This window comes from Suncus etruscus, chromosome 20 (genome assembly GCF_024139225.1).
Source record: "Suncus etruscus isolate mSunEtr1 chromosome 20, mSunEtr1.pri.cur, whole genome shotgun sequence".
NCBI lineage: Eukaryota > Metazoa > Chordata > Mammalia > Eulipotyphla > Soricidae > Suncus > Suncus etruscus.
The window spans coordinates 8,459,524-8,486,279 of record NC_064867.1 but is presented as its reverse complement, the minus strand read 5'-3'; the positions used below and the strand labels follow the sequence as shown (position 1 = coordinate 8,486,279).

Sequence of the window (26,756 nt, the reverse complement as noted above, 5' to 3'; positions counted from 1 at the left end):
AATACAAAGATTAAGGGACTTGACTTGCACATGCCCAGCCCAGGTCTGATCTCTAGCACTGTCCCATCAAAAGTGAATACTGTCTGGGGTGGCTCAAAATTTAAAATATATATATATATATATATATATATATATATATATTATATATTAATTACATATCATATCTATAATATAATATATATGAGACTTTCTTTTTCCTCCATCATAGCTTCATAGGGCACCACTGTCTGAAGATTCATACCATAAGGCCAATGAAAATAGATACAAGATTAGTACAGAAGGCTTTAGGGCATTTGCCTTGCATGTGGCCAACACAGGTTAGATCCCGGTACCCATTCCAGTGCCCAAGCACTGCCAGGAGTGTGCTCTCAGCTACAGAGTCAAGAGTAACCTTTGAGCATTGCTGGGTGTTTCCCAAAGCACAAAAGGCTTCAGAAGCCCTATGATTGGCTAGCTTTGCCTTCCTTGTCCTGACACCCTCATATTCTAGAAGAAAGGGATCCTGGTGCCAGTGTGAAGCCCACCCGGGAGTAAAGAAAGGCAGCACCTGTCAGTCAGTGGGCCTCAAACTCTGCACAGGATAAAAGATGAGGAGGAGCCAAGGGACAACCCAGGCCTATGTCAGGCCACACACGTACCTCTCAGTTTGTACATCTCCCCGTTGGCAGCATACACGACCAGCATGTGGGGTGCTTCATCACTCAGGGACACGATGGCTCCCGACAGAGGCAGAGCTCCTCGGGGCTTCTGGTGTTTGCTCTGCTCGTTCACAAAGTACTGCAGAATGCCTGAATCGAAATCCAGCACGAAGTACCTGTACAGAGAAATCACACAGTGTTAGCTCTCTCCCACAGCCATTCTTCCTGGGCGGTCCCAAAATCTGCTTCAAGTGGGAGACAGGACAGAGTTCTGCTCTGGTACAGCCCTGGAGGCTCCCAGCACTATTGGGATAGCCCAGGTAATCCCAACACTGTAGGGACTGTAAGAATCACTAATGCGGGGTCACCCAACATTGAATACTTTTAAATTTTTTGATTTTTAAAAGATAGTAAGGCACTAACTAGCATTACACATGTTTGACCCCAATTCAATGCCCATCACCCCATATGGTCTTCCAACCCTTGCCAGAAGTGACCCTTGAGCACAGAATTAAGAATAAGCCCTAGGCACTGGCAGGTATAGCCCCCAAATAAATAAAAATTTAAAATCAACATCCATTTCCAAAGTCTGGGTGCCAGAAACCAGTCCCTTCCATTCTCTCACTACCTGTCAGATTCCCAAAACAGAGAGGGCTTAGCCTGAGTCCCCTGGATAAGGGTCTAGATAGAGGGTCAGATCTGGGCATGTGTTCCACCCCTGCTTTACACAGACCCCACAGTCAGCCTCAGAACAAATAGCAAGAACGGAGCAGCTGAGCTGTGCCCTTCAGGGCTTCACAGAAAGAACTGGACTTCGCCAAGTGTCTGAGAGAGGCAGGTTCACCGCCACAACATGCGCAGTGAACTGGCCCTGAGCTTTCTTCTTGGGAATGGGCAATGTGAGAATTCTGGGGTGACTACAAGACACTAGAGGCTCATAGGCCATCCCCTGGGAGCTGCTAGGTACTGTTTGTTTACCCCGAAAAGCCAGAATTCCTCATCTCAGAGAAATGATAATCAGATTCTACCTCCTGGGCAAAACAAGAAGAACTGTACTTGGCCCAAATCACCCAGATCTCAGGAGCCAAGATTTTGACCTTTGCTACTCATGACCCTTTACCTGAGATGCAGCCAACACAACATACCTCTATCTACCAGCAGAGAAAAGACAGCATCTGAGACCTAGAATCCCTGTGGCCTTGAAACTCTGCCTAACCTCTCCAGGCTCTCCCACCTTCTCACCTCACATTGTCCCCACACTAACCTCACCCTCTTCCCTTGGTCACTGCTAAGCAGCTTCCCTCCCATAACCCACACTATTCATCCAACTGGACTCAGGATGCACACACTAAGATGCTTCCATGTTTGGGAAGCACAGTGAGGCTACTCAGGGACTATTCCTCGGAGGTTGCTCCAGGCTGTGCTCAGAGAACCATGCAGTGCTGAAGATGAACCTCAGTTTCCATCATTCAAAATTCTACCCTTCTGAGTACATTTTCTCCAAGACAGGCCATACGTATGTTTGACCACTGGAGCTATCTCCCTAGCCTGCAGGTATGAAATTTCTTTTCTTCTACTTTTATTTAGTTTGGGGGAAGCCACATCTGGCAGCGTTGAAGGGTTCCTCCTGGCTCTGCTACTCAGGAATCACTCTTGGTGGTACTTGGGGGACCATATAATGTGCCAGAGTTCAAACTCAGGCTAGTCAAGTGCAAGGCAAAGAGTCCTACCCACTGTACTATCTCTTTGGCCCCAATAGACATGCATTTTCATACTTAGCAAAGGCCAGAGAAATAATGCAGGCTTAAGGTATTTGCCTTACATGGGGCTGAACCATGTCCAAATCTCCACATAGGTGCCCCAGAGCATCATTAGAAATTATCTCTGGGCCCGGAGAGATAGCACAGCAGTGTTTGCCTTGCAAGCAGCCGATCCAGAACCAAAGGTGGTTGGTTCGAATCCCGGTGTCCCATATGGTCCCCCGTGCCTGCCAGGAGCTGCTTCTGAGCAGACAGCCAGTAACTCCTGAGCACCAAAAAACAAAAACAAAACAAAAAAAAAAAAAAAAAGAAAAGAAATTATCTCTGATCACAGAGTCAAGAGTAAGCTTTGCATACTGCTCAGTGTCACACAAACACCAGTTCCCCCCAAATAAATAAAACTTGTTAGCTGTATGAAATACAACTTAATAACTATCATAAGTTAGAATATCAACTTTATTATTTTTAAGTTCAGATTTTTTGTTTGTTTGTTTTTGGGTCACACCCAATGGCACTCACATGTTATTCCAGGCTCTGTGCTCAGAAATTGCTCCTGGCAGGCTAGAGACCATATGGGATGCGGGGAATCGAACCCAGGACCATTCCTGGTTGGCTGTGTGCAAGGCAAATGCCCTACTGCTGTGCTATCATTCCATCCCCTAAGTTCAAAATTTTTGAGAAAAAAATTTGTTAGGGGCCAAAGCAATAACAGCAGGAGGGAGTTTGTCATGCATGCAACTGGCCTAGGTTTGATCCTCAGCATCATACAGTCTGAGCCTGCTAACAGTGATTTCTGAGCACAAACTCAAAGCCAAACATACATGTATATACAGTTAGCACCCCCCAATAGCTATTAGAAAATTTCCTGCAGCTGGGCTTTGATACCCAAGTGCATAGTCAGTTGATATGTCTCAATTCAACATCATTTAAGACACGAGACGCATGCATGCTACGACAACACAGCAGAGGAAGGAAAACTGAAGCAAAGGTCTGGTGCAAGTTTGAGAAATACTTACCCCAAATGCCAGTACCCCTGCCTAAAACTGAGTTTCCTCAACTTCTTGGCATAATTTCTCAGGCTTCAGAAACAAGCATATGGCACCAACTTGAGAAAACTTCTCCTGACCAGATCTAAATATTCCTCACACAAGCTCTCGTCACAGCTTATGTCTGCCCTTCATGGCCTCAAATCTAGTGGGGTCAACATTCACAGGATCAAGTACAAGATCTGGTTTCTTCTCTAAATGCCATCTACCTTGTAGGCCTGTGCTGCCCACCAGGGCCTAGCAGAGAACTGTAACTTCATTGTGAAACTCAGTTAACACTTGCTCAAAAACCGATGACAGGAAAATACTACCAAATTCCACTTTCAAAGTCAGGTACAATGTTCCTAGTTCACAAGAACACAGAAACTATCCCAAATGTTTTCACGTTTCTGAGACATGGTGAACTGAATGAGAGTCAGACCATTTTACCATGCATTCGGGTGGCTTCCCTGCTTTACCATAAAATTGCACCACACTTTTTGCAAGGACACTGGATTTGACAGCCAGGCTCTCGGAGGGCACTGGGATAAAAAGCAAATAGCCCAAGGCCAGAGAGGTGGTGCTAGAGATAAGGGGTCTGCCTTGCAAGCACTAGCCTAGGACAGACCACAGTTCGATCCCCCAGGGTCCCACATGGTCCCCCCAAGCCAGGGGTGATTTCTGAGCGATAGCCAGGAGTAACCCCTGAGTGTCAAATGGGTGTGGCCCAAAAAACAACAACAACAAAATAAAGGCAAATAGCCCAAGGAGCTGGCCAAGAGGCCAGTAAGGTCCCTAGGACTGTAAGATCTGGGAAGCTGTGCAGTGTTGCCAGCATTCCTTTCCCCTTAGGAAGGACTTGACATTATTAAAGTTATTAAAGTGCTTCTCTCTGCTCATCTTTATTCTTCTCTGCAGAGACTGGTGAGTTATTAGAACATAAAAATATATAAAGCTGGGGCTAAAGAGAGAGTACAGTGGGTAGGGCGCATGCCTTGAATTCTACCAATCCAGTTTTGATCTCTGTCATCTCATATGGTCCCCTGAGCTCACCAGAAACAGAGCCATGAGTGTACCCTGCTCACTGCTGCCTGTGCCCAAAACAACAGTAACCAAAAATGTATGAAGCTATGGGGAACTAATCTCTTAATAAATCTAATTGTAGGGTGAATATTTGTTCCCTAAATCTATGAGCACCATGAAGGAAGGTGTACAAGGCTTAGCTCTAATTTTCACAATCTCTTAACAGGCATCATTATCCCACTTTACAGATATTTGGAACTCAAGAAACTTGAAATCTAATCTCTGGTCCTTGAGTCCAATATCTGGGTACAATGCTCCTAGCAATCGCCTACTTTCCTTAGATTCTCACAGAAGTCTTTTGGGGTTTTGTTGTTGTTGTTGTTGTTGTTTTGTTTTGGAGCCACACCCAACAGTGCTCAGGGGTTACTCTGTACTCAGAAATTGCTTCTAGCAATGATCAGAGAACCATATGGGATGCTGGGGATCAAACCCAGATTGGCTCTGTACAAGGCAAGTGTCCTACCTATTGTACTGCTGCTCTGGCAGCTCTGGATTCTCACGGAAATCTTGGCACTTTTTCCTTGTCACTTGTCCTCTCCTCTATGTACCTTCTTTTGTTTTTTTTTTTGTTTTGTTTTGTTTTTTTTGTTTTTTTGTTTTTGGGCCACACCCGGTGGTGCTCAGGGGTTACTCCTGGCTGTCTGCTCAGAAATAGCTCCTGGCAGGCACGGGGGACCATATGGGACACCGGGATTCGAACCAACCACCTTTGGTCCTGATCGGCTGCTTGCAAGGCAAACGCCACTGTGCTATCTCTCAGGGCCCTCTATGTACCTTCTTGGTCCAAACCCTCCTGCTCCCACTGTGGAAGCTGCTCATCATGGTCCCAGACAGAGACCTGTGTCCATTTCCTCTCCACAGCCAGGCCCAATTATTAACACAGGACTCAGTCCCCTAAGCTAGGGCAAGGAATCTTTTTCCTGCCCAGGGAATGTGAAAAATTTATAGCCTCACTCAAGGGCCATACAGGTATATATATACAGGAAGCCTACCAAAAAAAGCACATATGTCTATCCCATTGTGTATAGGTCTAGAGTACACGGTTTCACTGGCCATACATGGCCAACAAAGTAAACATTCCTCTCACAGCTTTGAAGCCTAGCTTCTTTGAGGGAACACCCCTAAGCAGTACTCAAGTACCCCACCAGCAAAACTTAGCCAACCAGGCTATCATGTCAGCATATGTACCTAAGGATGCTATACAGCTTGGGCCCAGGAGTGCCAGCGATATTCCCCTCCACTGATGGGGTGCTGGAAGCCTCCAGGGTTGCATCTGGTGGTGTTCAAAATACCATGTGGTGCTCAGACTCAAACTCAGGTAAGCACTTTAACTGTATCTTCCAGCCCTGAAGTCTTGCTTTTTTTTTTGGGCGGGGGCCACACCCAGTGGTGCTCAAGGGGTTACTCCTGGCTATCTGCTCAGAAAAAGCTCCTGGCAGGCACGGGGGACCATATGGGGTGCCGGGATTCGAACCAACCACCTTAGGTCCTGGATTGGCTGCTTGCAAGGCAAACGCCGCTGTGCTATCTCTCAAGCCCCGAAGTCTTGTTTCTTAACCTGTGGCTTGTGACTCTATATGAGGTCACTGAAGCAAATGTGGGGAACATGAAAAATCTGGTAATAAGGATTTCTGAATATGCAATGACCAAAGATTAATTCAAAAATCGACTTCAGGGGCCGAAGAGATAGTGTTTGCCCTGCACACAGCAGATCTAGGACGGACGGTGGTTCGAATTCTGGCATCCCACATGGTCCCCTGAGCCTGCCAGGGGTGATTTCTGAGTGCAGAGCCAGAAGTAACCCTTGAGCGCCACCGAGTGTGACACACACCCCCCAAATCAACCTCAGAGTGAATGCATGGTGTTTCTGGCAGTGTTCAGCCATGTAGCATTTCTTGGGCAAAAAGGGTAGTAAGTGGGATGGTTTAAAAAGCCTTGCTCTAAAAATGCCTCATTCTTTGAAGAAATCTTCCACCTCAAGTAATTTTTCTCATGCCATAATTATCTTATCCCTCTCCTTTTATACTCTTCTTTGAGTCATTAGGATCTAAGCATTCTGGTTTTCATGATTTCATCTGGAATAATCCAGATGAAAAGGTGTCAGCAAGTGGCTGTTTGAGAGGAGCCCCCTCTCCCTGTTCTCAATGCTGTGTCCCTCTAGCGGTCAATTTAAGCACCGCACCCCAGCCACCTGCTGTTGGAGGAGCCCCCTCTCCCTGTTCTCAATGCTGTCCCCTCTGGCGGTCAATTTAAGCACTGCACCCCAGCCAGCTGCTATTGGAGGAGCCCCTTTCCCTGTTCTCAATGCTGTCTCCCTCTAGAGGTCCTATTAACCACTGCACCCCAGACAGCTGCTCTTGCAGGAGCCCCTTCTCCCTGTTCTCAATGCTGTCTCCCTCTAGCGGTCCTATTCATCACTGCACCCCCAGACAGCCCTACACAGGCCTGGGAGCTTGCAAAAAAGAGACATCATTCCTGGGCCACCCGCAACCACTGAAGTAGAAACACTGAGGCCAGGAGGCTGGAATTTCTGCTTTTAGGAGACTGATGCAGCTGTAGTCTGAGAGGCATTAATCGCTCATCCACTTTCCTCCATTTCCAGGGGACAGATATGCGAGACATGCGAGCCCCACATTTCCTTCTAGTTGGGAAGCCAAACCTGGCTAAATTTCAGAATGTGAGTAGAACTAACAGTCACAGTCTCTCTCTCGCTCTCTCTCTCACAGAGAGAGAGAGCGAGAGAGAGACTGTGACTGTTAGTCACAGAGAGAGAGAGAGAGAGAGAGAGAGAGAGAGAGAGAGAAAGCACAAGAAAATGTCCATTGAATCACACACACACACCAGAAAGCAGCATCTCCAAAAATCATCTTCTCATTTCTAGTTCCAGATTTGACTTGAAATTCGTTCCAGTGAATGTAGTATGTGTGTGTGTGGGGGGGGGGGTGTTCCCTTAATGAGTAAAGAGCTCGGCTTCCTCTGAGCTGCCCACAGTGCCACAGTCTCTCAGTTCTAGCTCCACCTTCTCTTTAGGAGCCATGTGTTTTACCTGACCTACATTCAATGCTGCTGTTACAGTACCTAAGCACACGCTGCTCCAGGCAGCCAGAGCATGGAAGATAATCCCTGCCACGGTTCAGAGAAAACCTGGCCCCGCCAACACCTAGGCAGAGCACAGGTGCAACAAAGGGGCACATTGGTATAGGGGGAAGTGGAAAGGGATTTTGCTGGAGGTTTTTTGGGGGGTATCAATACTCAGCAGTGCTACTTCAGGGTAGGTGCTGGGGGACTATACAAAGCAGATCAAACTTGGCATCCTGCATTCAAAGCATGTGCTGAGTCCTTGAGCTATCTCTCGGGATTGGGGGACATTTTCTCTCTTGTTTTTTTATGAGGGAGCTCATTGGCAATTCTTAGAACTTAATCCTGGCTATGCACATTGGAATCACTTTAGCAGTGTTCAGGGGTGCATATATGATGTCAGGAAACCAGGCTTGACTGAACACAAGGCAAACGCCTTAACTATAACCAACCTTGTTTTCCCCTTTTAAGTGAAAGGGTCATCTGAATGGTGCTGCTCCAATAATATAGGGGTTCAAGACCTATCAGTTCTCCTCGATGCTGGCAGTTTCCCAGCAGCATCTTGTTCAAACAAACAACCCCACATTTACACAGGGCATTAGTCAGATGCTTGTACAAAGAAATGAATTGAAGGCTGGGTTTGTTGTCTACAAAGATAGCAGAATAACCAGTGCTTGTCACATTATGCAGACTATGGGGCAATACTAATGATTTTTAGGTGACCTATTTTAAATTGCCAAACTAACATCTTCTGACCTTTGACCTCGGGCTGTGGGGTAGGAGAAATAGACATATTTTTACTGTTTTGGGTTTTTGTTTTTGTTTGTTTGTTTGTTTGTTTGTTTTTGCCATGCTTGGTGATGCTCAGGGATTATTCCTGGCCCTGCATTCAGAAATTACTCCTGGCAGTGCTCAGGGGACCATATGGGATGCCTGTGATCCAACCCAGATGTGCTTTGTGCAAGACAAGCACCATACCTGCTATACTATCTCTCTGGCCCATCTACTGTTTTCTAAGTTTCAATGCAAATGCACAGATTTAATTATGTGTAGGGGCCAGAGCAGTGGCGCAGCAGTAGGGCAAATGACTTACATGCGGCTGACCTATGATTGCAGTTTGATCCCCTGGTGTCCCATATGGTCCCCCAAACCAGGAGTGATTTCTGAGCACATAGCCAGAAGTAACCTCTAAGCATCACTGGGTGTAGCCCAAAAAATCCTCCACACATACAAAATAAAATCATGTGCAAATAAGGAAGGTCATCCCAAATGATTCGTCTTCTAAGGACATGAAACAGACAGACCTATTTAAAGGGGACACAAGAAACTCTAACTAGAAATGACAAAATGGGCCAGAGAACAAAGTACAATGGCTAGGTCACTTGGATGTAGTCAACCTGAGTCAATTCCTGGCATCACATATGGTTCTCCTCCTGTCAGGAGTGATACAAGAGCCCAGAACCAGAAGTCCTAAGCGCCACTGGGTATGACGGCCACTTCCCCCTCCACCCCCAAAGTAAGAGCCAGAGCAATGGTACAGTGGGTAGGGCATTTGCCTTGTATGCTGTAAATTGGGTTCGAACTCTGGCATTTCATATGGCCCTCCAGACCTGCCAGACGTAATTCCTGAGTATAGAAGCAGGAATCACCCCTGAGCACTGCCAGGTGTAGCCCCCTTAAAAAGAAACCAAAAAATAAAGTAATAAAGAAAGAAATTCGTATAATACTGAAAGCATATGGTAGGAAGGACAGTCTCTGAAGGTGGAGTGAGTGAGTCTTGCAGGGGATAAATGGTCCAGATGGCATTAAGAAGGGCACTGACTGCTGGTCACATCCCCTGGGAGGAATGAAATGACATTTGGTCTCCTGCAGAGTCACAGCCTGTAAGTGGCTGTTCAGGGCTTGAGGCTCTAGCTCAAAGTGTCACAGACTTCATTCATTCCAAATAGGAAAGTTAACCCTATTGCAGAATTCAGCTTCATTAAAGCAAGGGAAACTGCCAAATAAAGTCCTGACGCACTCTTAAAGGTCTTTCTTTGTAAAGAAATAATATAAACCTAAATTCTGGTAAGTTTTTTAAAAATTCATATTTTAAGTATGCAATTCGATGCACGGATAGATACCATATTTTTCATACCATAGATGCACATGTTTACCCCCAAAAGATGAGGGGAAAGTGTTGTGCCCCCTTTACTGCTCACACATACCACATAGTATGAGCAATCAGGTTAATGCACTTTCACCATCACATATAGAGCTTTTATTAAAGACTATTTGGTCGCTATTGTGACTTTTATTTTTATTTTTTTCTTGTCTTCCTCGTCTAAAAACTATGTGCATCTTATGGTCAGGTGCATCTGACAGAACAAAAATGCAGTATTTAATGATATAAAGGCTGAGTAGATTTGATTTCCAATCTTCACAAGCCAAGGAATGTGTTGTCAATCCTGGTTGAATCCTCAACACTGCATATGGTCTTCCACTTCCAGCACTACCAGGGCTCACTCCAGAACAGAGAGCTAGGAATATCCCCTGAGCATTGCAGGATGTGACCCCAAATAAAACAAGTATGTATACAGATATATTGGCATCGTTCAAGATTTGCAACTCCCACCCACACAAAGGTTGTGATGAGGCCAGAAAATTGGGAATGTGTGTTTCAAAACCTTCCTAAAGCACTTTAAGGTAGAAGAAACAGCACAAAAGCAACGACAGGAAGATAAAACTTGGTAAAGCTCTGCTTTGCTCTTTTGCTTTTGCTTCTGATCTGGCAAGTTTTTCCCAGACCCCAACCCCTCCTTCAGCAAATATCTGCACCAACCCCTTCTTGATACCAACAAGAAGGATGTATAATTGGAGATGAGCTCACTCACTTCGTTTTGGTCTAGAGTTAAGAGTTCGGCTCTTAAATCCCAACAGAAAAGGCAGTGGAGTCCTATGCAGCCCCTCAGAAGTCTTCCTGAGAACACTTCAGAGAAGTGAAAATCAAATAGCATGGAGCCACTCACAATCAGATCACACACACACACACACACACACACACACACACACACACACACACACACACACATTCTGTGGGTCATCAGATCGTCAATGGGTGTTTCCTGGTACAGAGGGGTCCCAGGACCAGGCTGAAGGATTGCTACCTGGGACACCGTCTGACAAAGCCCAGGCCTGAGTCTAACTGAGCTGATACAGTGCACTTGGGGAAGACACAGAATGAGAATTCGATCTGTTTTTCAAAACCTAGTGATTTATTATCAAAAGCAAGAGCCAAGACCTGTCTAACCAGGATTAACCTAGACTTTCAGAATATTGCCTCGTCACCGCCTGACTCTTCTGAACTCTTGAGTTTCCAATACAAGAAGGTGAGAACTTTCGCACTATTTTAAGTAAACCATAAAATACCCTACGAGTCTTGTAGAAGAAAAACAAATTGTCTTGGTTCTTTGGCTGATCTAATTATAGTGACATGGAACAAATTAACAGGAAAAAATTTAATTTACTAAGTACAGAAGTCTAAAAGAAATGGAACCTAGAGAAATGACCAGTGCATTCTGCTTTTACAGCTTTTATAAACAAAGAAGAATTGAAAGAAAGGTAGTCTGGCTTGTAGATTAAATAAGGCAACAAGGGGCCCGGAGAGATAGCACAGCGCCGTTTGCCTTGCAAGCAGCCGATCCAGGACCAAAGGTGGTTGGTTCAAATCCCGGTGTCCCATATGGTCCCCCGTGCCTGCCAGAAGCTATTTCTGAGCAGGCAGCCAGGAGTAACCCCTGAGCAGCACCGGGTGTGGCCCCAAAACCAAAAAAATAAAAAATAAAAAATAAAAAAAATAAGGCAACAAGCTATTTACATAGGATTTCAGTCCTAACTCCCTATCTCTGCTGATAGTGTGCCTTTCTGCTTGTCCACTATTTCAATGCACATTTTTATATGGGAAATTAAATTTCTGTGGGCAAGAAAAGGGAAACCTTTTGTTTTGCTTTGTTTTATTGGGGGGGGGGGCTCTTAAGCAGGGCAGTAAGGGGGAAAGCCTGGGGTCCAAACTGTATGAAACTTGGCCAACCAGCTGATTCAAGGCTCAGGTCAAGCAAAGTAATGCTGCTAAGACTCAGATGCTGTTCAGGGGGCCTCCCTCTGGTGGTACTAGGGGCCACAGAGTGCCAAGGCTTGAACCCAGCCCTTGCTCAGCAAAGCACGCATCCCTAACCACTGGGCTCTCACACCTTACAGTGTTCTGTTTGCACCCAGCTGTTTCTTAAGTAACTTTCAGCTGAAAATAGTATACCTCAGGGCCAGAGAGATCATATAGCAAGTAAGACACTTGTCTTTCACATGGGTGAGCCGGGGTTGACCCTAACGCCCCCTGAAGCACAGAGCCATGAGAAGGCCTTCTGGGTGTGGGGAGGGAGAGAAGGAGAGAGAGAAGGACAGACAGGGAGAGGGATACAGAGAGAGGGAAAGAGAAAGAGAGAGAGAGATCCCTATAAATCCGCACTGAACTCCATCATTCTTACGTTCACAATGAACATTTTTCACTTCTGCCAGCAACAGTGCAGGGAACTCAGCTGCAGATACTTGAGAGGGTCAAGCCGACCTCATCTGATTTGTGCTGAGGAAACAATCTGTATCCTAAGTGGACTCAAGCCTCAGCTTCCCCCAAATAAAACCAATTGAGTCAAGTCCTGGACTCTAAGTGTACTGTATTCTCTGAGCTCCAAAGGTCCCAAAGGACAATACAACAGAGAGGAAAGTGATGAGTTGGAAGGAAGAGAATTCACTATAGCCCAGACCAGTGTTTCTCAGCCTGGGGCCATATCACCCCCCCCCATGTCCCTACTCCTAGGACATCGAAGGTAAAAAATAATCACATAAAGGGGAGCTCATGGCATGAAACTAGGAAACCACAAGAAGAAAACAAGGTCGTAGGAGGCCGCAGTCAAAAAAAAGAGTCAAATAATATTGGCTAGACTAATGGTTTCTAAACTCAGTGAGAATTACCGGATGCTCAAGCACAGCTCCCAGGCCCCTTCCCCAAAATCTCATCCAGGAGCTCTGAGGTGGGGGATGAGGATTTGAACTCATCAAGATCCTAATGTTCTGGAGAGATTAATCTTCCTGACCTGAGCCAAGCCCTCATCCCCACTGAAGTCCACATAGGACAAGCAGAGAGCAGATGACTTCTGCAGACCACTTCACAGTCTCTGCACTTTAAGGTTGTCTGGTGAGAAAACAGATATTTCCCAGAGTGCATGTTCCAACTCAAAATACAGGCAGGAACAGGCGCCGAGGCTTAAGCTAGCATTGTGCCAAGTCAGCAGTCTGGTGAAAGGACTACAATACCAACAATCGGTTTGCTTCTGTTCTTCATTGGAGGTGCCCCAGAAATAGAAATGGGCAAGATTCACACCTGCTTCTCACCGTGCTCAGCAGATACATATAACACACCAGGCAGATATTTAAATGTTCACTTAATGGTTTACCAACACTGTATAGGCCTAACCTTTGAAGAAGTTAGCCCTGGTTCCTAAATGGATCCATAAGAATCAACTCCTTTTTTTTTTTTTTTTTGTTTTTGGGCCACACCCGTTTGACGCTCAGGGGTTACTCCTGGCTATGTGCTCAGAAATCGCCCCTGGCTTGGGGGGACCATATGAGACGCCGGGGGATCGAACCGCGGTCCGTTCCTTGGTAGCGCTTACAAGGCAGACACCTTATCTCCAGCGCCACCTTCCCGGCCCCAGAATCAACTCCTTTTATATGAGTCCTATAATGGGGTGCATACAGGTGCCATGTATGTGGCCAGCGCTATGAATAGTAGTGGGCAGGGGGCAGATATGGTCCAACTCTGAAGGGGGTTGAAGGTTAGAGGTAAAAAGCAACATAGAATAGATTTGTTTCCATAAAGGAAAGATGCAGCCAAAATCAGGGTCTTGTGGTAGAAGCGAATATAATGTACTAGAACTAGAAAGTTCCCAAGGACAAAGTATTCACAAGTGGATGAACATATACACAAAATATGGTGCAGCCTAAAACTGTATGTTAATTGGCACCAAACAGAATAAAAACCACTGACATATGGTCTTCACAGGATTGACCTTCCAAAATAGTAGCCTACATGAAAGAAGCTGAATCCACAGAAGAGCAAGTTCCAGGTATAAGACGCACAACAGGAGTTATGTGGGGCAGAGGATGGGAACAGGGGAAACTGTAGAGAGGGAATTAGTCTGATGCCAGAATTTTTTTCAAACTGGACTGTATGCTACCGGTACAATGACACATAAATTGACCAAAATTAAGCTCTATGCCTACAAGGTCTGGATATTGTGGTGTGTAAATAATGAAGATGTTTAAGGATCAGAAAGATAATACAGTGGATAGGGCATTGGCCTTGTATGTAGCTGACCAGGATTTAATACCGAGCACCACAGAGAATCTCACTAAATCCACCAAGAATGATTCCTGAGCAGAGTCAGGAGAAAGCACTGTGCACAGAGAGATGTGACCCCCAAGTCAAAAATAGTAGAAGTAGTAGTAGTAGTAGGAGTAGGAGTAGGAGTAGTAATAGGGAGCTGGAGAGATAGCACAGTGATATGGTGTTTGCCTTGCATGCTGTGGAGGTAACAGCAGGAATGTGGTTGTACAGAAAATATACCACAAGAGGGCCAAAAGATAATGATCATATGAGAGGCACACTTTGCCTGCAGTCGGCTCAAACTCAATCTCTAGCACTCCATAGTCCCTCCCCCAACCACCACCATGAGCAACTCCCAAGCACAAATCTGGGAGTAACTCCTAAGTACAGTCATGTGTGGCCAAAAACCAAGACAAAGATAGAGGCTAGTGCCTTAGCTCACATGGCAGAACATATACTTTGCTTGTGGGAAGCCCCAAAGTCAACCCTCAACACCACATGGCTTCCCAAGCTCCACTAGATGTGTCCCTGAGACTGTGGCCTGAGCATGGGAACCATCTTAAGCATCCCCTGGGTCGAGCATCACTGGAAATGGCCTCTGTTTTCCAAAATGGTGGAAAGAATCCAGGGAGAATGGGGAGGTAGAAAAGGGCCTCAAACCAGAATATCAGGAACTTCCCTATGAACGAGTAAAGATACATCAAGCAGGCAGAAAGGAAGGAGGAAAAAAAGAATAGAAAAAAAAAGAAAGAAAGGCAAAATGGCTGTTAAATGCAGAGAAAATGCAAGATCTAATGCAGAACAACAATAACAAGGAATAACAAGGGCTTCATGACGCCCCATTTGTGACTACAAACTGATCTGTTCAAGCCCAACTTATTGTCAAAGCTTTCATTCTTGTGGGCGCAACAGGCCACACAGTAGCTCTTTTCCTGCTGCTCCTCTTCTAAACATGTATTGCCTGTGTCCGCCAACAGTTTCCCAAGACATATGTTCCATTTTTCCTGAGAACAGTGCATAGCTCACTGAGTGGAAACCCAGATCTGAGGCCTCAGCTCGGACACCAAGTCACACATTAGCTGAAAGCAGGTAGAGTCGCCGATGACTCCTCATCCATTAACCTACCTCCCTTCTCAACCCAAGAGTGCCAGCTTGAGGCTGAACATGGCATGCTCTGTTAGAGGCCATTTATTTCCTTGCCCTCCTTTCCTGGATGTTTTCAGCTGTCAACATTCCAGCTGATGAGAAACAGGGATTTGTGGGCCTCCTTTCCTTCTCATTTCTGCTTTTTTAAGGATGGAGGTGAAGGATGGAATTCCCACCTTCTTCTTGGGCTTCGAGTAGCTGAAGGGAGGAAAAGTCAGAAAGAGCTTGAGTCTCTGAAAACTGTGGAGCTCTTACCCAACCCAGAAAAGCAGATCTCCAAGCTGCTTTCAAGACACACAAAAACGGGAGTTGCACAACACGACCTTGAGGAATTACAGACTGAATGTCTTTCCCATCCTCTTTCCTTCACTCCTTGTTCAATGGGTTTTTGTTTTGCTTAGTTTTGTTTTTGTTCTCAGGCCATGCTCAGGGGTTACTCCTGGCTCTGCACTCAGAAATCACTCCTGGCCAGTTCAGGGGACCATATGAGATGCCGGGCTTCGAACTACCATCCATCCTGAATCGGCTGCAAGCAAGGCAAATGCCCTACCGCTGCGCTATCTCTCCGGCCCCCATTCAATGGAATTTTAAAGCCCAGAATAATCCTAGTGTGAATGCCGTTGGAGATGGGTCTATTAGGAACTTCATTGTGTAAAAGTGGGTTCTGCTCTGCGAGATGCACTTTCTCCTATGAAATATGAGACTCAATTGCTCTGCATGTAACACGTGCCATCATCAACAAACCAAGAGTGGAGGTCCCAAATGAACTAACTCAGTGCTGCTAACTCTCTAACTAATCTTACATCATTCTCCCCGCCCTTAGAACTGCAAGAATGACAGTTCTTTAAGTTCCTGAATATGTGATATTCGAAGCAGACTAAGGTTCTGCGTAGAGAACTCTGATGACTTGCGATCTCTATCATGCACTTATATTCTGATTTGAATCTTTGAGGGTGGGAATCAGGTACTGGTAGTGTTTCAAGGCTCCCCAGGTGACTCAATGGATGTGCAACTTGAGACACTTCACCTGCCTCCACCTTCATGCAACTCTATTCATCCGAGCTTAACACTAACCTTCTGATTCCTCTTCAGAAGCCAGCGAGCACATCTTTAAATGAAGGTCTCAAGGCTAACTATTTCCACAAAAATCGAACAACACTTACATATGTCACAATTCCTGCCCTTGGAACCTTCTGTTAGATGATCTGAAATTTTTCGATAAGCAAAATTAACTGATTATGAAACCACTGACTCGGCCCAACATTATGCAGAACCCAAAAAAAGTAACACAGATGAGAAATCATACTATATTGAACAGCTACAAAGCTTGCTTCAAAAAGCAGTCAATAATGAATTGCCAAGACTGCCATTATTTGTGATACCATTACCATCACATGACACATAGCCTAAGAAATTATGCTCAGTATATTCATTTTTTATGTATGAACATCAGGAACAATACAACATTAATTTCAAGGACCCAGAATCCAAGAGCTGCCTGACAGATGTGGGAATGAAGAGTTGACTGTTGATTATAAACCTTTCAAAACACACTCCTTTTTGGGTCGTCACCAATGACAGATCACCACTATACTATGTAAAGGATAAAAAATTATTGCATTATTTGTTAGTATCTGCATAAAAAATGTAATTACTTCCCCCAAAGACAGTTTCAAATTATATACATTTGGGGAGCAAAAGGTTCCAAGTTCTAAGTATAAACGCCCAAAGCTTCACTTTGAAACTACATGTATTTCTCACAGAAGACAGTATTATTTCCTTCACAGCTTGATTTTTCTCATTCTGAAAAAGATGGGACACCAGCACAGCTGACTTTTTCCACAGAAACCAATTCAGGATATGCTCCAGAATAGAGTGGGAGCTATGGGGCTGGAGTGATGGCACAGCTGTAGGGCAGTTGCTTGCACGTGGCTGACCCAGGATGGACCGAGGTTCGATCCCTGGCATCCCATATGGTCCCCAAGCCAGGAGCAATTTTTGAGCACATAGCCAGGAAAAACCCCTGAGTGTCACTGGGTGTGGCCCAAAATAAAAAAAAATTTTAAAAAAATGGAGAGGGAGCTAAGAGAGGGGGTGGGAGCAGAGATGACTGGATTCTCACCTACAGGACCTCGGGGGGGGGGGGGGGGGGCGGCAAAAAGAAAGATTCATGGAAAATCTTTAAACTGGACCTGCCAGGTCATGATTACTGCCAAATAAGCATCCCTAGCATGCAGAGCCACTGTGAAGGCTGGTGGCATCTTCATAATGAAGACACTATAAGGAACGAGTCCAGTGGAAGCCAGCTCCTACCCCTCTCCCCCTCCCTCCACTGAGTGCCTGCAATAGGCCACAGGCAGGTGAGTCAACCAGCCTCCCCTTGAGTCCTTAAGTGGACACAGAGGTTAGAGTGAAAGAGCACACACTGCACAAAATGTCCTCTGGTGAACTACAAAGAGAGGCAACTCCTCTCTCAAGCAGAAAGCAGGCACAATACTAGCTACATTTGTGGGAGCAAGAAACTGCACCCTTGGTCATGGCCCCTATTAAAAACTCACAAAATAAAAAACACTGTATTAGGAAAAAAAGGAGTTTTGGATAAGGAGATGTAAAGAATGACATGTTGTAAAAAATTATTCTTTACATGATGTAAAGAATGAATTGGAGGACTAGAATATTAATCAAAGATTTTCTGAAAGCAGCAGGACTGAGCTTAACATGAAATGAGAGGAGACAAGTGTCAACATACATCGCAAGGCAGCTGCAGAGAGCAAAAAAATAAGAGATGAAAAAATATTTAAAGAGATAAAGATCAAGAATTTGCCAGAACTAAAGACAAGATCTCACATTTCACATTTCAAAGTAAAAGAAATCAGAGGATCAAAAAAAAAAAAAAGTCTGGGGCCCGGAGAGATAGCACAGCGGCGTTTGCCTTGCAAGCAGCCGATCCAGGAGCTAAGGTGGTTGGTTTGAATCCCGGTGTCCCATATGGTCCCCCGTGCCTGCCAGGAGCTATTTCTGAGCAGACAGCCAGGAGTAACCCCTGAGCACTGCCAGGTGTGGCCCAAAAACCAAAAAAAAAAAAAAAAAAAAAAAAAAAAAAAGTCTGAATAATAAAAATCCATACCTAGATTTATAGTAAAATTTAAAAATCAAATGAAAGGAATAAATATTGGGCCAGAGTGATAACACAGCAGCAAGGCCTTGCATGTGGCTGACCGGGACGGACCTAGGTTCAATCCCCAGCATCCCATATGGTCGCCTTGCCCCCCCCTCTGCCTGCCAGAAGCGATTTCTGAGTGCAGAGCCAAGAGTAACCCTGAGCACTGCCATGTGTGGCCCAAAAAAAAAAAAAAAAAAAGAACAAATATAAAGGCTTAAAAATAAGCAGAAATTCTATTAAAAAATTATCAGGAAGGCAAATAATACAGTATAAAATAGATGTCAAGTTCTGCAAAATGTCTTTAAGCATCTACTGAAATGATCATATAATAGATTTTAGATATACTTTTCAATACAAGCTGAAGAAACGGGACGGGGCTTAAGGTAAAGCCTTGCAAATGGTACCCAAACACAGACATGCATACGCTCAGAGGTTCACACATAAAGCAACATGAAATGCTAACACAGAAATGTTTAAAAGGTTTGCTTTTGAAGTCATCAAAAATACTCACAATAGGACTTTTACTCACTGACCACATTTGAGTCCTAGTGCACAACCAATTTACTGATTAAAGAGGAAAAAAATTTAAAACATTGGGAGGAACTTGACTGATCAATACAGAATGTATTCAGTAAAAAGCTAATATAGCTTGTGGGCTGTAGTGATAGTAAAGCAAGTAAGGTTCTCACCTTACAAGCAGCTGACTTGGGTTCAGTTCCTGGCATCTCATAATGGTTCCTACAGACACTGCCAGGAACAATTCCAGAGTGCAGAGCCAGGAGTAATCCCTGAGCATTGACTGGTGTGACCCACAAGTAAAATTTAAAAGACCATAGCAATATATTATGTTGTCGCCATGTTTGTATTCAGTCAGTTCCATAAACCCACTCTACTCTTGAAAGAGATGTAAACCAAGTCATGAATAAATATGGGTACAACTGCCTTACAGCTGAAAACAGGCAAGCTCAGGAGAAAAGGCAGATCCAGACCCCACACTACTGAAGCCTACCCAATTACACCCACCACCCACAATCGCCATTTCCCCAATGGCCCAACTTCACCACTTAATTACTAACCAAACCAACCAAGCCAACCAAAACTCCAGGTATGCCAGTATTTGGGCTGACATTACCAGAAATTTTTTGGAGTGAATATAGGCACCCTACACTGACTTCTCTGACTTCTGGAAGGCCTGGCAGCCAAAACTGCCCCACAAATGCCACGCAAGCCACAGAGCTTGGAATTCCTGAACTGCTCGACTGCATATGACAACGCAAAATTTTTCAATGCTGTCATCAACATTCCTACACCAGTTTAGACATCAATGTGGATTCCAAGCCACCTAATGTTCAGAAACAAAACAAGTAACAGAAAAATCAATTAGCAATAATACCTTAGTAAATTTTCTGACAATGCTTTAATGGCCTCATTGTGAATTTTCACAAGTATCTCTTTACTGTATTTTTAAAAATAAATTTCATTATCACCTACCTGTAAACAAGCAATATAAACTCATTATTTCATGCCTGCCATAAAATTTCTCTTTTGGGAGGGGGGGAGGTATACAGGGAAATTTTATCAGTAGTGCTTAGAAATTACTCCTGAATGGCCTTGGAAGACTTGTGGGACTTGGCAGGCTTGGGAATGGGTGGAAATTCAGAGGCAATAGTAGAAGGAAATTTTGGTGGTAGGAATGTGATAGAGTGATAGAAACATGTATGATGAGCAACTATGTAAAATACTGTCTTTAAATGAGGTAATTTTTTTGGTTTTTGGGTCACACTCGCTAGCACTCAGGGGTTACTCCTGGATCTGCAGTCAAAAATCACCCCAGGCAGGCCCTGGGGACCATATAGGATGCTGGGAATTGAATCCGGGTCTGTCCTGTGTTGATTGCATGCAAGGCAAATGCCCTTCCACTGTGCTATCTCTCCAGCCCAAATATAGTAATTTTTTTTTTTTTTTTTGGTTTTTGGGCCATACCCGGCGGCACTCAGGGCTTACTCCTGGCTATCTGCTCAGAAATAGCTCCTGGCAGGCACGGGGGACCATATGGGACACCGGGATTCGAACCAACCACCTGGATCAGCTGCTTGCAAGGCAAACACCGCTGTGCTATCTCTCCGGGCCAAATATAGTAATTTATAATTAAAATAAATAAATAAATAAAATTATATACAGTGAGGAATGACAGAGTATAGGACCTATGGGAATGAGGTTGACACTGGTGGTAAAATTGATGGTGAAATTTTATACGCATAAAAATCAACTATCGGGGCCAAAGCAGTGGCACAAGCAGTAAGGCATCTGCCTTGCCCGAGCTAGCCTAGGACGGATCACGGTTCAATCCCCCTATGTCCCATATGGTCCCCAAACCAGGAGCAATTTCTGAATGTATAGCCAAAAGTAACCCCTGAAAGTCACCACCGGGTGTGGCCAAAAAAAGCAATTATCCACAATTTCATAAACCATTTATTAATTTTTAATTTTTAATGATTATGTATCAACAGTAAACAGCATTTTTCTAAATTCTGACATTTCTGACAGCTTCACTGCTACTGTCTCTACAGACCTGCCTACAATGAATCACCCTGCTGCTGGGGCCCCTCCCCAGAAGGCACTTTCCCACCCAAATGACAGTCTCCTGCTCTACCAGACAGACCCTTTACTCCCTGAGATCAATCCTAACATCTCTCTACTCTGGGCAACTGGTCCTCTCAGGAGACATTACCCAACACATATTAAGGCCAAACACATTATAGTCCTTTGTTTGATACCTTTATTTCCTGTTTTATAATCCCACCATTTCAATTGATTACATCCATTTTTCATATCAGCACCGAGAACTATTCTTTCATTCATTGCTTTCCATTTCCTTTCCATCTTTATTCTATGGCACAGACTGTTCTGAAATAGTAGCAGGGCAATCTTGTATCATTCTGTCCTAAAGAAAGACAATTTTAAGTATTTTACCATTCCATACAAAATTGGCAGTTTATTCTAGATAAGCTTTATGTGTAGCCATTTCTAATTTATCAAGACTATTAATTTAAAAGAATGTTCTTTAGAGGAAGCTGAGAGAATAAGATAAAGATGTGTTTACTATCTCTGCAACTCTTTCCTACATCTACACCTATTCCAAAATCAAAAGGTCTGAGCCAGAGCAATCATACAGTGAGTGGGTCAGGGGTGTGTCTTGCAGCCAACCCAGGTTTAATCCCTACCAGGTGTGCCCCACGCTCCCCCAATCTAAAGCTTAATAAAACAGATGCCAAATTCTGTTAAATTTTTTTCAGAATCGACTGAAGTGATAGATTCTGATAGATTCACATGATAGATTCTACAGCTACTTTTCAATGTTATAGTCAAAGCAAAGCTTCTTCCCATATATACTCTCATTTTTTTACCCCTTTTTCCACTACTCAAGAGAAAGATATCTTCTGGGGCTGGGAGTGATAACCCAGTTGGTTGTCATTTGCCTTACACACAATTATAACCCAGATTTAATTCCTGAAATCTCATAGGAATAACTTCTGAGCACAGAGGTAGGATCAACCCCTGAGCACTGCCAGGTGTGGCCTTAAAACAAAAAATTATTAGAGAGAGAGAAAGAGAGAGAGAGATCTTTTCATTTTTGAGAGGGGAATAGTATATGGGGGAATTTTATCAGTGGAGTTTAGGGATTGCTCCTGGCAGGACTTGGGGGACCATATGTAGTGCTTGGAGTAGAATAAGAGTTGGCTGTATATAAGACAAACACCTTACTTTTTTGTACTATCTCTCTAGACCCAAGAAAAATAATTTTTCTAGCACACAGAGGGACTCACACTGACCATAATCACAGAGACACTAGGGGGCCAGAAATCAAGCCCCTGAGCAATATACTGTTCACCCCTCTGAAAAGGTCAGGAATGCTCAAAACAAAACATGCCTTTAGATTCTCTGGAAGAAGAGTCTCTGGAGCAGGGAGGAATTTCTTCCAAGAGAGCCTAGTCCCTAGACTTCTTCCTATGGTGATCTGCCTTTTCAAATCCAGCTTTTATGGCTTACTTCCCTTCCCCCAGTCTAGGAGCCTCAGCCTTCAGGTTGGCAGGACACCAGAAAATGCAGGTGTCCTCCCAGGCACCAGGCCAGTAGATCCCGGGGCTGGCAGGGAAGTGAAGGTAAGCGGAAGTCTGAATGACACGTGGACACTCTAATCAAGCTGCCTTCAGGGGTCACAGAAAGCCCATCTCCAAAATAAAATCCACTAGCAGGCTACACTACCTGGTGCCTAATTCAACCAAGCTATAAGAGTTCAACAAATGAAAAAGCATCACCCAACAGTCAAAACAAGGTTACAACCTCACCTGTTCCTCCAACACATGCTCTGGGGCCAGCAGGAAATATGAACCACCTGCCGATAGCACTTGACTTCAGGAACCCCACCCCAGGTTGTCCAGGACTGCCTGTCCTCTGGGAACACATAATCCCAAACAGAGGCCAGGGCAGGCTCAAATATTCACAGCCACAGCTTTCTGCAGGTTTTTAGAGAAGTGGCATCAAAATCAAGGCCGATCCATCAGACACACTCAGCCTTGCACATAAAACAGCTGGTGTTTTGCAACTGAGTGAAAATAAATATGGAGCCACCCCCCAATACTTGGGAGGGGGGTAAGAGAGAAGGATAAGTTAATGGGCAGAATTCTCTCTATTAAGTTTTTTTCCCCAAGAATTTTTCTTAAACCAGAGGCGACTACAAATGTATCTATGGCCTCCATCTATATAGCAAATATGTAAGGAAGAAAAGAATGAAATATTTACCTTGACAGCACTTTCATATGGATTAAGTAAGTCATGATTCATAAATGCTTAGGGTAGGGTCTGAGGCAGGGCCAACACAGTAAACAATTCCCAACTGGTCTATATGGCCATACATTACTTTTTGGGCAATACTCAGCAATGCTCAGGATTGAGCACTCTCAGCTTTGCACTCGGGGTTTATCCCTGGCTGTGCACAGGGGACCACGTAGGAATCCAGGGATCAAATCTTGATCTGCCACCTGAAAGAAAAATGCCCTCACCACTATATTATCACTCCAACCCCAGATTGTTGGACTTGATTACCATGTAGAAGTGATACATAATGGAGGGAAAAAAAATCTGAGTTTTAAGTAAGCCTTTCTTTTTTCCATCAAGTTCAGTTGGTAGTATTCAGTAAACTACACAAACTATTGTTTCCTGTTATAAAACAGGCTTAGAAAAGTGGGCCCCACGGGAGGCATCCTGAGCCCATTCAGAGGAGGTGAGAATAAAGCTACAAAATCCACCAGGTGCATTCAATGCTATTCCTAAGACTGGAATAACACAGATGGCACAAGGGTTAATATGCCTGCCTGCAGGCAGGAGACCAAGAGTTTGACACGCAGGCACCAAGTATGATCCAGACAGCTCTGTTGTGTGTGATCTCCAGTCCCATCAGAGATTTTGAATTACAACACAAGTATGTCCAACAACAAGTATGTACAAACAAGTATGCACAAACTTCACCGACACCCCTGCTTCATGAACCAAACCAAGTATAGCGCCACATCTTCGACTCCATTGGGAAAGGGAGGGGGGAGATAAATGCAAAAGGATGTTTTTATCGGACATAAATCATATTAGAAATCAATGTACAGCCAAATATATATATATATATATAATTTCCTGTCAAATAACAAATTAACAAAATAGCAACACAGTTGTTTTTTAAATCCTAGTCAAGAGGAGAGCTCAGAGGTCAAGGGCACATGTTTGACCTCCAGCCTCCCCCTAAGGCCATCACCTGTAGTATTGGTAACCTCCAAGTACCACCAGAGTGACCCCACTTCCTCGTACTTCTGAATCTGAGCAGCATACCACCATCAGACCCTGTTGAATACTACTAGTAGTCCTCAGTTCAGATACCCTTAACATTTCTTGGGACCCCCATAGAAAAATTCTGAAAATGCCTATACAGGTAGCCCCCTTGTTTAGGGGACGTGTTTGTGTTCAAATGCTCAACTCTTATGAGAAGCAACTTTCTCAAATTCCTTGAGAGCAAAGTTACTGCTGTCACTATGCATGCCATTCCATCTAGAGCACCACATAAGGGCCAGAGAGTAAGTACAATGGGTAAAGCAATTGCCTTGCAAGCAGCCAACCTAGGTTCAATCCCCTGCATTCTACAGTCCCCTGTGGACCTCCAAGAGGGATTCCTGATTGCAGAGTCAAGAGTAAAACCTGAGTACCCTGAGGTGTGACCCTAAGACAACCAAGAGTACCAGAATCACATCGAAAAATCCAGTGGAGGCTCATCACAGTAATGAGATGAAAATCCTGAGCACAGGGCTGAGATTCTTAACTCATTTTACCACAAGAAGTAAGGTTTGTTAAAAAAAAAAAAAAAAAAGAAGTAGGTTTGTCAATTCAAGTGATATTTCCATGGTCTCAGCTACAGTAGAGAGAGATGGAGACAAAAAGCAATGTTTTAATTATGGATATCTAAATTAATTTTAAAAACTGTCTAGTCATGTTTATATTCACTGGCAGACATTTTTCTAGATTTTAGGAGACAGAGCAGTATTACTTTGCTCTTTTTTTTTTTTTTTTTTTTGGCTAGTCAAGTGAAGCAGTGGGAATGGAGAAGGAACAAACAAATCTGTAACTGGCTGTTATCAATTAATTGTAAACACCACTGCTCTCGGACCAGCCTTAATTTGCTCTTATGGAATTTATGATTGGGGAAAGATATGGGGATGGGCAAAGGGGAAGAAAGCATTATCTCTTAACATGTTTAAGTGAGGCCCTGGTTCACCAAAACTAAAGATGTGCTGATGAGTTGGAGGTGCAGTATAGGCTCTGAGGCACTTGACTTGTGTGCAGATGATGTGTGTCAGGATCCTAGGACCACCAGGTGTCACTCCTAAGCATAGAGGCAAGAATAGCCCCAGAACTCTTCTGTGTGTAGCCCAATCCCCACTCCCCAGCCCCCAACATGCACACAAATGAATTAGCAAAAGTTAACAGATATTGGGGGGTGGGGGAGTGATAGCACAGTAGATAGGACAATTATATGCTTTGTATGCAGCCAATCTGGGTTTGACCTTCAGCATCTTATATGGTCCCCTAAGTACCACCAGGAGTGATTCCTGAGTACAGAGCCAGGAATTACCCCTGTGCACACCCAGGCATGGCATAATATATATTCTGGGATTGGAGAAAGAGTATAGTGGGTAAAGCTCTTGCGTTGCACACGGCCTACTTGGGTTCAACCCCTGGCACAACATGTGGTCCCCTGAACCCTTTCAAGAGTCATCTCTGAGTTCAAAGCCAGGAGTAAGCCCTGAGTACTGCCAAGTGTGCCCTCTCCCTCCCCCCCCCCAAAAAAAAACCATAAAAGATAAAAGATGCTCTGGAGAATAATAATGAAACAGTGTTAAAAGTCAGGAAAAACCATTGCTTAGAGGATTTCTGCTTCCCTGCTCAAGAAAGAGCTAAGAATATGAGCTAGGGCAGACTGGACGAAGATGCTAGGTGTAGAAACTAAAGGAACTACCAGACCAAAAATATGAAAAGCAGAGATGGGGAGAGGCTGCTAGTTGGTAAACAACTAAAGAAGGAAGAAGAAGAAGAAGAAGAAGAAGAAGAAGAAGAAGAAGAAGAAGAAGAAGAAGAAGAAGAAGAAGAAGAAGAAGAAGAAGAAGAAGAAGAAGAAGAAGAAGAAGAAGAAGAAGGAGAAGGAGGAGGAGGAGGAGGAGGAGGAAGAAGAAGAAGAAGGAGGAGGAGGAGGAGGAGAAGGAGGAGGAGGAGGAGAAGAAGAAGAAGAAGAAGAAGAAGAAGAAGAAGAAGAAGAAGAAGAAGAAGAAGAAGAAGAAGAAGGAGGAGGAGGAGGAGGAGGAGGAGGAGGAGGAGGAGGAGGAGGAGGAGGAGGAGAAAGAGGAGGAAGAAGAGGAAGAAGAAAGGAGGAAGGAGGAGGAGGAAGGAGGAGGAAGAAAGAGGAGGAGAGAAGAGTACATTTGACAGTGTTTGTGAGACTGAGTGAGAGAGAGAGCAAGTATGTGAGCATTAGAATGAGTGTCAAACTAGAGTAGGAGCAAACAGGAGTGAGACAGTGTGAGCGTATCAATTGAGGTGTGAAAATGAATATGAGAGCGAGAGTCTGAGAGTGAGTGTGAGGGCGAATGATTGTGGCAGTGTTAGTGTAAGAGTGGGAAAGTATTTGAGAGTGAGTGAATAATAGTTTGCTTGTGAGGTTATGATAGTGTGAAAGAGAACGAGTGTGTAAATGAGACAAAGTGTGAAGTGAATGTGAAAGTGGGAGTGTGGTCTGAGTGTATGTGCATTAATCCAAGAGAGCATGTGAGTCTCTCAGTGAGAGAGGAGAGAGCTCGAAGGATGAACAAGCAGGAGACCTGTGTTCAAATCATAGCACCATATTGTCCC

The 26,756-nt window shown here is 44.3% G+C and overlaps 1 protein-coding gene across 1 annotated transcript in view; it reads right to left on the bottom strand.

Moving 5' to 3' along the window:
* Positions 1-26,756, bottom strand: part of OSBPL10 (oxysterol binding protein like 10) — a 290,339-nt gene that overhangs the window by 195,459 nt on the left and 68,124 nt on the right. Inside the window, exon 2 of the mRNA XM_049766398.1 lies at positions 639-814. Within this exon, the coding sequence (XP_049622355.1) occupies positions 639-814 (176 nt within the window). The remainder of the gene's footprint in view (positions 1-638; positions 815-26,756) is intronic.